Raw genomic sequence first — 12,182 nt, forward strand, 5'->3', positions numbered from 1 at the left:
TTAGACCGTAAAAAAGTGAGATCCAAAAATGAAATGATTCCCTCCTAATTCTTCCATTTTCAGGTTGTTAGACAGAGAATAAAAAAATAAAAAAAATAAAAATTTATTAACATTGTTAATGATAGTGCTCTAAATTTATTGAATATTCAAGTTATTTGTTGAATGCAAATAATTGAGTATGACTTATGAGGTAGTTAGTCAAATTTTTTACCAAAATTACTAGTTTAACTAGCTTAAAAGGAAGTTTTCAAAAAATAAAACTAGCTTAAAAAGAATGCTATTACCGACATGATTAAAAGTTAGTGGATTGAAAGAGGTTTAGCGGAAAAGAATGCTCTTGCCGACATGAATAAGTTAGTGGATTGAAAGAGGCGTGCCCACAAAAGGATAATGATCACATATGAATGGTGGTTGGACCCCACATGCAACATTAAGGTATCTTCTCCTCCATGCAAAATAAAGATATTTTCTCCGCTGATACAGCTCATGACTCACAGAGTCACAGTCACGGTTGACGTTTCTCCATAAAGTTTCTTTTTTCTTGCTGTTTGACTGATTGGTGTGCATTTAATCTTTGAATAAAACACAATACTGTTTGACCTTATACGCATATCGAATCCAATCCCTCTCAATTCTCTGATATCTGTAGTATATATACTACAGCATCTGTAATCTGTTGACGAATAGTGAGAAGAGAAATGGCCGAGGCAGTTGTCTCCAGCGCTGTAGAAGCCCTCATTTCAAACTTGAGTGCTGTCCAGCAGTTTAGAGGGTATTTGAATGTGGAAGACGAACTTGGGAGGCTCCAGCAGGCTGTTTCCAGAATCCAACCTGTACTTTTGGATGCAGAGGAGAGGTACAATCAGAGCTATGAGGTCAAAATTTGGCTTAGAAAGCTTAAAGATGCATTTGATGATGCTGATGAATTAGTGGATGATTTCTTTACTGAGTCTCTGCGGCGAGAACTTCTGAACTTGGGTAGACGCACAAAACAGGTACGTATCTTCATCTCCAAGCTTGCATATGGTTCAGCAAGGTTGCCTAAGTTTAAGACAGTTATTGCGAGAATAGAGAAAATTGCATCCGAAGCTGACAGATTCCAGTTTAATAACCGGTGTCCTGAGAAGAAGGAGAGAAGAGAGTCTCAATCTTCTTCTTTGTCACGTGAGGTCGAGATTATTGGGAGAGAGGAGGAAAAGAGTGCAATTGTACATGATCTAGTGAAAATGGATAATAACCAGGACAAAGCGAATGTCTCAGTGATTTCAATAGTTGGGGGCGCAGGTGTAGGAAAGACCGCACTTACTCAATTTGCATTCAATCATGAGACTGTAAGAAAACATTTCGAGCTACGATTATGGGTGCGTGTCGCTGAATCCTTTGTCTTGAAAACGATTGTTGAAGAGATTTTGGAATCAGCAAGCGGGGAGAGACCGGAAAATCTCGGGTTGAATTCATTGTTGGTACGCCTTCGGGTAATGATTGATGGGAAGCGGTTTTTACTTGTACTGGATGGTGTATGGAATGAAGACAGTGAAAAATGGTCCAGGTTGAAAAGACTGTTAATTTGTGGCGCGAGGGGAAGTAAAATTGTGACTACTACACGTAGTAAATTGGTTGCAGACATTATGCACACAGTTCCAATATTTTTTTTAGAACCTATGTCATACGACGATTCACTTGCTTTATTTAAGAAGATGGCATTCGGGGAAGAAGAAGAGCGAACAAATCAAGCTCTTGAATCCATCGGGGAGGAGATTGTACAGAAGTATGCTGGTGTTCCTCTTGCCATAAGGACTATAGGGAGTCTGTTATACTTCAAAAATTTAGAAGGCGATTGGTTGAAGTTCCTGCAGGATGAGCTTCCAAAAATTTTACAACAAGAAATTGATATTTCTGCAGTACTTAAGTTGAGTTATGATCATCTCCCATCACATTTGAAACAATGTTTTGCTTACTGTAGATTATTTCCTAATGATTATGAAATTGATGTACAGAAACTAATTAAACTTTGGATGGGGCAAGGGTTTCTCATTTCATCAAACAAAGATCAATGTCTAGAAGATGTTGGTTATGAGTATTTTATGGATCTATTCCAGAGGTCCTTTTTCCAAGAGGTAGAAACAGATGAATGGGGCATTATAAGAAGTTGCAAAATGCCAAAAATCTTGCATGATCATGCAATTTTAGTGGCAGGGGTTGTGAGCTGTGCGTCAAATTTAAATGGGGACAATATAAATGATAGAGTACGTCATGTGTCATTTGATTTTAATTTGGTATCATCACAGCAATTTGTGAGACCCTTGCTTAAAGCCAAGAGAATACAGACATTTCTATTGCCTAGTCAGTCATGGCTTCCAAACGATGAAAAGTTCAGCAAGTCCACCTGTAGAAAAGTTCGATCATGGCTTAAAGCAATTTTTTCACGATTCAAGTGTTTACGTGTGTTGGATTTACATGATTTAGGGATCAAGGCGGTTCCAAGTAGCCTCTGTAAGTTGAAGCGTTTAAGATATCTCGATCTCTCTAAGAATGGAATCAAAAAGCTTCCAAGTTCCATAACCAGCCTGCTGAATTTGCAAACATTGAAACTTTCGAATTGTAATGTGCTTGAAGAATTGCCAAAGGACATAATAAATTTAGTCAGGCTTCGGCATCTTGAGATTGATGGCTGTGATAAATTGGCTCAAATGCCATGTGGACTGGGAAAATTGACTTCTCTTCAGACATTATCCTTATTTGTATTAAAGAATCAGTCTTTCTGCAGGCAGAGTGGCAAGCTAAATGAACTGAAGAGGCTAAACAACTTGAGCAGAGGGCTTGAGATTTTACATCTAGAACATTTGTCAGATGCTTCAACAGAAACTAAGAATGCAAATTTGAAGGAGAAACAACGTCTTCGAGCCTTGACTCTAAGATGGTTTCGACAAGACGATGCTGATGTTGATGTGGAGAGTGACGAGAAGTCATTGGAAGGCCTCCAGCCACACCGAAATCTGAAAACGTTGTGGGTGATAGGCTATGGGGGTATGAAGTTTCCAAGTTGGCTATCTTCTCTCATATATCTTGTTAAATTTACTCTCTGCAATTGTCTCAAGTTCCAACATCTACCGCCATTAGATCAACTCCTTTTTCTCAAGAGTCTTAAACTTCAAAGGTTGCATGCTCTGGAGTACATAACAGACAGCGGCGGAAAAGACAAGTTCTCTTCTTCAGCAATATCAATAACATTCTTCCCATCCTTGAAGGAACTTGTACTCTGGGATTGTCCCAGTCTGAAGGGATGGTGGAGGGATGTTCCAGTTGGTGATGATAAGAGTGCTGTTGGAACAACACAAGCATCAATGACAGATCAGCAACAACAGTATCCGTTGCTGCCTTCATTTCCCTGTCTTTCAAAATTAGAAATTCAGTATTGCCCAATGCTGAATTCCATTCCCTTCTATCCACATCTTGATGAACAGCTGGTCCTGAATAATGCCAAGCTGACACTTTTGCAACAGACAATGTGGTATATGGCAGCATCGCAAGGCCCAACAACTGCAGCTATGTCAGTTCGTTCTTCTACTCTGCCCTCTTCCTCCTTGGGTCCTCTTTCCAAATTAAATTCTTTGACTTTAACTGGCATTAAGGAGCTAGAGTGTTTGGAAGATGAATGGCTGCAAAACTTCACTTCTCTTGAGAGTCTCATTATTTCAGGGTGCCCAAGACTAATGTTCTTATCAAATGGTATTCAGCATCTCACCTCCCTTAAGTGTATGGACATTAGGGACTGCGAGGAGCTTGATCTTTCCAGCAATGAAGGTGATGGCGAGCAATGGAAAGGACTGAGGAACCTCTGTTCCCTCACTATTTGGGGAATCCCAAAGTTGAAGTCTCTCCCGAATGGGATGCAATATGTTTTGCCTCTTGAAAAGCTCCGGATCCTAAATTGTCCAAATTTAATATCTCTTGAAGACTGGATCAGCAGTTTCACATCTCTTAATAGGCTTGTTATTTCTAAATGCCGCAAATTGGCTTTGCTGCCTCATGGAATGAGTAACCTTAAGTCTTTACGTAGACTGGTGATTGATGATTGTCCCATGTTATTGCGAAGATGCCAAGGGGAAACTGGTGAGGATTTGCACAAGATTAAACACATCCCAGAAATTTCCGAAAGGCTGACTTCTCGGGACTTTGATTAATCTCTTGTTTCATACTTCATTCAGCATGTTTAGGTATGTAAAATTCCTTCCTAATCTCAGAGGCACTCATCAATTGAAAATGTTGTTTTTATCACTTGTTAACACCCTGCTCCCCTTTTCATTTTCGTTTTTTTCTTTCCTTGGAGGCTTTTGATATTTAAGCAAATTTCTCGGTTATTTTTAGTTCATATGCAGAACCAAATGCTGCAGATAGAGAGTTGGGATTCATGAGACCTCTTTGGGACTACAGATGGAATAAGAATAGCTGTAAGGACCACTTGTTTCTTTATTTTAAAAAAATCTTGTAGTATCCCTAACTGAAATGACTAGATGATGTATTTGCTTGCTTTTTTTTTAATCCTTAAAACAGTGTACAAAATGGAACATGGTGGAGGATGAGGATGAAGATAGATTGAAGGTATAAGCCCCTTTATCTGTAGTGGGTATTTATTTCTTAGTCCTTAATCAATCAATCATCAAGCATCATATCATATACTATATAATAAAAGTTGGGTTTCGACGCCATAATTGCACCAAATGGCTTTACCAAACTGTAGAATTTTTTTTAGATTTTTAGATTTTTCAATAAATTCATTCACTTAAGTTTTTAGATAAAAACAAAAAGTTTTTGATCTTTATCAATTTTTTTGGATAAAGTAACAGTAAGTGTTCTAATGATCTTCTTCTTCTTTTTTTGGATAAACATTTATCCTACATCATCTATTTCCTAATAACAAATTAACAAATTTAAAAGTATTATTTTTTCTTCTCAAAATTTTTTTCTTTTGGAATAAATAACAAAAAAATAGCTAATATGTATTAACTTTAACTTAAATTAAAAAAAAAAAATCTAATAACAATCTAATAACATTAACTATTTTTTTGGGATAAAGTAAAAAAAAAAAAAAAACTAATATGTAATTAACATAAAATTTTTAATTACGTAAACTCTTTTTTCTTTTTGTTCATATCAAGTCATCAACTTCTTCACAACTTAAAATTATCTAATATAAAAGTGAGGGTATATATACGGTTTGGTATATTTTTCCCTTTTCCTACCATATGGTTTCTTGATGGTGGAGGGATGTTCCAGTTGGTGATAGATATAATATCTTCTATTGTTACTAATTTCCCATCGTAGGTGATATTTGCAACACCATGCCTTAGTTCCATGATACATATTTGGAAGTATAAGAGCTATAAATCTACAACCTGATTGTAAACAAATTTATGTTGTTAAAGATCCATGGAGTTAATATTTTAGCCACCGTAACACATAGGACTGAATAATAAAAAAAATCATGCCAAAATCCATGATTGGGTTGTGATTTATCGTTTCTTTCTCCTTCTATATAATATATATTTTAATATTTTGCAATAGTTAAAACATGTTAAGTATAAACAGAAGCCCATTCTCTCTCTCTCTCTCTCTCTCACAAGAAAACCCTGACACTAAATTTTTTTTTTTAATTATTTAAATCTTTCATATTCTGGGCAGGTTGTACATTTAGGCGATTGTGCTGAGGTGTTAAAATCCCCATATTGAAGTTGATGAGAACATAGATATAAATGTGTAAGCAGACGAAGATGGCATCAAGATATCACATCTAGTGAACATTATTTACAAGAATTTTTTAAGTTGATGAGGACATAGAGATAACTAATAAAATTCGTCAATGTTTTTTTTTTTTCCTTTTTATTAATATTGTTCAAATTCTCGTGCGTATGCACAAGTTACATGCTAGTTTTATGTAATGTACTTCTAAAAAATGTAGGAGCTAGTGTGGGCAAGAAAAGCTAAGACTCAACTTGGTAAGGTCTTTCCCCCTTTCGTTAATTGTATAGACACTCTTTAGCTTGGACTCAAGCTCAATGTCTAACAAGCAGTACACGTGCCAATTCATCAAGGATGCACAGACGCGGCTCCCAGGCCAGCGCACCCGCGTCCGACGCGGCGGGACGCGGCGACGCGGGAGGGACGCCGCAGACCGCGCGTCCGTCCCGCGTCGTGCCGCGTCGCGCCACGTGGCAGATCCCGACTCGGGCCGACGCGGGCCGACGCGGCCAAAATCGGCGCCGACGCGGCCGAAATCGGGCCGACTCGGCCTAAATCGGGCCGAATCGGTCCGTATCGGCCATATCGGCCGGCGACCGATACGGCCGATACGGCCGAAACAGGCCGGAATCGGCCGAAACAGGCCGAAATCGGCCGTGAAAATCGCCGGAGAGGCCGAAATTCTGGCCTCAGATGTGTTTCTTGCCTTATTCTTTCTTTGTTTTGTGAATCAAGTATATTAATGTGTTTTTTAAGAATATTTTAATAGTAAAAATATATAGAAAATATAAATAAAAATATTTTTAATAATTTTTTAATCGCCGAGTCCCGCCGCACCCGCACCCTACTTTTTCAAAAATTGCCGAGTCCCGCACCCGCACCCGCACCCGCACCCGAGTCCCGAAACGCACCCGTGCTTCATAGCAATTCATGTTCCCTATCTTAAAGATGACCAATATGAAAATCCATTTGCAATCTGTTAACCCATGTTATCTATACCATTAGGTGAAAGCTATTTTATTCTTGGTCTCAGGTTTTTAAATAGTTCTTTGAATTGTCTATATAAAATATTTTTGTAAAATATATTGCTCTCTAATTTTACAAAGAACATTCTAAGTTGCTTGATTAGAGTAGGGATATATAGTCTGATTCAAATCTAACAAGCATATGTTAGAGGTTTGTGATGTTGCCTTCTTAGTGTCCATATGTTATTTTCTTTGGAAAGTAGAGGAGATACCTAGGCTACATGGCTTAGTCTTCTGCGACAAGGAACAATTATAATTTATAAGGCATCTAAATGAATTTATGTGCTTCAAGTTGAAGACACCACAAAGTTGAAGACCAAAATGAATTTGGTGAAGGTTGTGAAACAGATGATGCCTTGTAAGTTGTAACTTAACCAATTTTATCCCAAAGTGATGATGATGATGCCTTCATTGCTCTCTGTGTTTAATTTGATATCCTTACTGGGCACATTACTTGAGGCATAAGCACAAGTCTAATGAGAGTTTAATATGCATGTATTTGAATGCATTTCTACTTCTAAGTTTTTGCTTTGTATTTGCCTTTGAGAGGCACTGAGTAGGGTGCAATATTGCAATTGCTTTGAAATTTAGTGATGGTATTAACTTGACATGTGCTTACTTCTGTCTAACATTTAGTTGATCTATTCTAATATTATTTATTCACCTTTGTCTTTGGATATCAGAGCACGTTGAGGATGCTACTCTTTACCATGATGCTGCATCTATATAAAGTTTCCAATTTATTGGGGCATTTCATGTGTTGCTGGACTTGGGAGTTCATGTTGTTTGTAGTTTGGAGAGCATGTGTTTTGTTGACACAGTAAGCTAATAGTCTCATGTGTATCTTGAAATATCTTATATTGCTCCTTTCAATTGTCTATGGATTAGATTAAATGACTTCACATGTGAACATTTCATTAATAGATATGTTTGTGTCAAAATGTGTTTGGTGTACATGCTTGCATGTGTCCCAGCTTTGGTAGCTAACTTATTCAAGCTATGTCAAGCAGGTTGTAGTTTACTAATTTGTATTTGCTTTGAATCGTAGGTGGTAGCTTGGAACTAAAAATTTGATGCTGGAAGGAAAATAGTGGTCATCAACTGGGCATATGTTTATTAAGCAAGATTTGTAGCTAACTACTACCTGATATCTCATCCCTCTACCACTTGACCGAGGGCCCAATTTCTACATCTTTCCTACTGTTTTTATTATTATTGTTATTTTTAGTGTTGTTACTTTTTTTTTCCCCTTTGGATAACTTAGTCAATTGTAAGTATTACATTACTATATTTCAATATATAAGAGAATATATTGTTGTCATCATTGAACACATTACTAAGACTTTACTCTAGATGTAACTTTGTATTCATACTTAATCAATATATATATATATATATATAACCGAAACCTTTGAAATTTTCACAATTTTTCATATTAGCACAGTATTAAAAATTTAAAAAAATAAACCCAAAAAATAAACAAAAACCGGACCCCGATATACACTCTGCCTTCTCCTTCTCCAAAATGCAGACCTTAAGCTCCTTTTACTAGCTCCCCCAACCCAACGTTCCTCCTCTACCAACTCCCCCAACGTTTAGACTCAAGGTAGATCTCCTTCCTTAGACCCACGGCAAAGACACCATACCCACAGATTCCTCAATCAAAACCCACCATACACACAAACTAACAGAGATCTCCTAGAATCAAAACCTATCATACCCACACAAAAAACTATTTCTAACCCAAAAATTTTAGTTTAAAAAAAAAAAAAAAAAAAGAAAAAAAAGAAGAAGAAAGAAGCTAAAACCCGAAATTTTTTCCTCAATTTTGAATATCCTCTCTTCTCTACCCTTCTCTTCCTTCAAACGCGATGCTCTAAATCAGCTTCCTCTAATTTGTTTTAAAAAGAAAGTCCAACTCCTTTGCTCCACAAACTCTATCATCTCCTTCTTCCTCAACTCTACCTTGATGCCGTAGTGGCAGTAGCGGGACACTCCATGTTTTCAAATCAATGTTCTTAATTTCATTCCATATTTATTTTTCCTCACATCAATGATCAAACATAAAACTTCAGGTTTGCTATTAAATGATTTGTGAGGGAAAAAAAATAAAAAAATAAAAGTAGAAGAAAGAATTCAGCCATGGGTTGGGATGGACGAAGAAGCATTCCTCTTGGTTCTTGAAGGCTTGCATTTGTACTTTGTAATAAGTTTGTAGAGTTTTCAAACTGGTATATTGAGATGACTAAATGAGACTTGGAAATATAGAAAGGCAAAAGCATTGGAATGTGGTATCACGTGGGTAGGTTGCTAGACTTGGGAGTAGAGAAGTTTCATGATTTATAAAATTATAAATATACTAATATATTTGTTTATTTACAAGAAAACCCAAAATATGAATTATTTTTTCCTCAATAACCATTCTGATCACTTTATTATGATTTTCTTTTTTGAAATATTGTAATAAATAAAATTCATTAAACTATATCATTTGGCTTAATAATAGTCATATATAAGTAATATATATGACTATTGGATATATGACTTTTATGTTGTGTATCCAAAAGTTAAGTCATTTTGAATATACACTACTGTAAGTTGCTTTAAGACATCTTCCTCTCTTCCCGTGTGTGTGTTAAAATACTAATTTTTAATTAAAATTTTTTTTTTGATTGATATTTTCCAAGAAAATGTTAATGCTAAAACAAAAAGAAAGTTAGTAATTTAATGTTTCATATCGAATTTTTAAGATTGGAATCTTAATATGTGACCAAAGAGGTTACAAAAGTTATATTTGTAAAACATTCATATAAAATAATAAGTCATACTCAATAGCTTTTCCGTGCATTGCACGGGTTAACGACTAGTTTTTTATACATGGTGCAAAATTGAGGAACTGTTACATGTGTTTTACATGCAAGCCTCCTAGAACTCATTATTGTTGGGTCTACATAAGGTGTGTTTTGAGGATAGTAGGTAGGTTATATTAACTTTAAGATCTGATTTGTGAATATAACTAGGAACGTGATTATATTTATGATTTTAAGTTCTTAGTTTTGTTGCTAAAAATTATGTCCAAATCATCACAAGTTGTGGATAAATAAGTCTTGGCTACAATCTTTTTCAGGAGTGCTAATAAGTGTTTTTGGCTTTGGTTTATTTGATGGACAAAGTTTAGTTATAAAATTAGTTGTAACTTAAGGCTGTACCTTACTTGATATATATATTTTTTTAGGTGAATTTTGAGAATTCCACCATTGGAAAATCTTCTTCGTATATTTTCCATATTTGTAAAATTTCTAGAAAATTAAAGATAAATAGATATGCCACCAATAACTTGTTTTAATTGCTAGTTTTTGTAATTTAAAATAATGCATAAAATAGCTTATAGATTATATAGTATATAATATCCGATTAACACAAAATTTGACATGTATATTAAGAGTGTAAAGAACATACAATTCAACAATTATATTTTCAAAATATGTAGTAATCTTTATTTTATTGAGTAAGATTATAATTTTAGGCTACAACCAATTTTGTAGCTAAACTTTGTCCTTATTCGATTTTGTTTTTCTTTTATCATTTCTTAGCTTGCAAATATTTTTCTAAATATTGGTTAAATTTTAATTTTGCATGTGAAATGAATTATTTTGTCCTCATTTTAATTGTTGAAAATCATATAAAAATAAGACTACACAAAACTTAGCTATAATGATATGATAATTGAAGCAAAGTTGGACAAAACTCTCAAAATTGAGTGTTCTATATATGATGAAGATTTGAAAGCTTTATGGGGACGCACAACTATAATGTTTTTGGAATTACTTTTTAACCATTGTGGTTTGTGGTTATCAAATGACTACATATTGCAAAAGTTCATATTCGTATTAGTTTGGAATATTTAGAAAAAATAACAAATAGTGTTGCTAGATTTGCATTTGACAGATTTCACACTAACCACGCTCACTAGAAACATTTCTTAATTTTGTGCTTTAATAGGATTTGATTAAACATTGGTGAGGAAAACGTGACTAACAATAATAGTATTGATGACCAGTGTAGTGTAGGTCATAATTAAGATAATTTTTTACAAAATATTTCAAAATACATCGCGCATCGCACGGAATATTAGCTAGTTATATATAAGTTTCGGCATGCCATTACGTCTACGAGAAAATATAAATTCACAATAAGGTTTTTAGTAATGTCAAAATTAATTATCAAAGCCTTTCTTTAATAGTATATAAGATGATTTAACAAAGTAGTTTCTATATTATCTTTTTTATTATTTATTTTTAGTTATATAAGATGATGTAACAAACAGTGGCGGAGCCAGACACAAGGGTGGGGGGGCCAAGGCCCCCCCCCCCCCAAGTTTAAAAAAATTATTTTATAGTATTTATATTATTTACATTTAAAAAAATGTAGCATGTAAAAATTGAAGTTGGCCCCCCCAAATTTTGAGTTATTTCAATGTTGCTCTTAAAAGAAAGAGAAATTATATTAAAATTATATAATTTAAGAGGTTTAACAAATTGAACTATGTAAAAAATGATAAATTTTTGTACATGTCTAATAGAAGAAATACATGACTTTTGTATGCTCATTAAAATTTAGGAGATGATAAATTCTCTTAGTAAATTAATTTTTATACATGTGTGTAGAGGTTTGTCTTGATTAACAAATATATTAACATCACAACTTGGCCCCCCCAAACCAAAATTTCTGGCTCCGCTCCTGGTAACAAAGTAGTTTTTATATTATCTATAATACTATACTCCATCTGCTTAGTGAAATATAAAATCTAAAATAATAGGACATTTGGAATCAGATAAAATAGAAGCCCCGCAAATCCTAACATAGAAAGTGGAGTTATTATTTTTACTAACCCGTGGAATAGTTAGCAAATCTTGAATAAATAAATAAATAAATATTCACTTTGTTGAATATTCCAATTATTTAAAACCGAATGATAATTAAATCAATACTTGATAAAAGGAGGTAAAGTGATAATTAAAAATAAAAATTAAAGGTCCATTTGGATACAATTTATTTTGCTGAAAATTGAAAACACTGTAGTAAAATAATTTTTAAATGTGTGAAAAATTACTGTTCACTTTTTTTTTACTGTTCATATGCCTTGGTGCACTGTTCATGGTGGTCTTTAAAAAAAAAAAAAAAACGCAAACTTGGGGCTTAAAACGCGGATCCAAACCCACACTAAATCAATTATTCAAAAATAAATTATAAATAATAGCAACAAAAAAAAAAACACAATTAAAATTATAGAATTAAAATAATACAAAAACCAATTGGGAAAGAGAATTGAGACTGAAATTTCAACTAAAAATTTTGTCAAATTTGAATTAGATAAACAACCCAATTTCAAGGGCAAAGCTTGGTCCTAAAATCGGC

General features: G+C 34.4%; 1 protein-coding gene across 5 annotated transcripts; it reads left to right on the top strand.

The window, feature by feature from the left end:
• Positions 1–396: 396 nt before the first annotated feature.
• On the top strand, positions 397–8,097 carry LOC115982253 (disease resistance protein RGA2-like). Of its 5 annotated transcripts, none has more exons than XM_031104800.1 (6): positions 397–4,217; positions 4,380–4,451; positions 4,555–4,602; positions 5,683–5,996; positions 7,448–7,584; positions 7,813–8,093. In XM_031104800.1, the coding sequence occupies exon 1, from the start codon at positions 699–701 to the stop codon at positions 4,182–4,184; it is 3,486 nt and encodes a 1,161-aa protein (XP_030960660.1). In that variant the 5' UTR covers positions 397–698; the 3' UTR covers positions 4,185–4,217; positions 4,380–4,451; positions 4,555–4,602; positions 5,683–5,996; positions 7,448–7,584; positions 7,813–8,093. The 5 variants fall into 5 exon arrangements, with proteins under 5 accessions (XP_030960660.1, XP_030960656.1, XP_030960659.1 ...); XM_031104796.1 differs by having other exon boundaries at positions 398–4,217; positions 4,369–4,451; positions 5,683–5,757; positions 7,813–8,097; XM_031104799.1 differs by having other exon boundaries at positions 398–4,217; positions 4,369–4,451; positions 5,960–5,996; positions 7,813–8,097.
• Positions 8,098–12,182: the final 4,085 nt, after the last annotated feature.

The sequence above is a fragment of the Quercus lobata genome, chromosome 3, assembly GCF_001633185.2.
Source record: "Quercus lobata isolate SW786 chromosome 3, ValleyOak3.0 Primary Assembly, whole genome shotgun sequence".
NCBI lineage: Eukaryota > Viridiplantae > Streptophyta > Magnoliopsida > Fagales > Fagaceae > Quercus > Quercus lobata.

Bases quoted from the DNA above. Each gene is read 5' to 3' on its own strand.
- LOC115982253 (XM_031104800.1), top strand. From the start codon at position 699: ATGGCCGAGGCAGTTGTCTCCAGCGCTGTAGAAGCCCTCATTTCAAAC.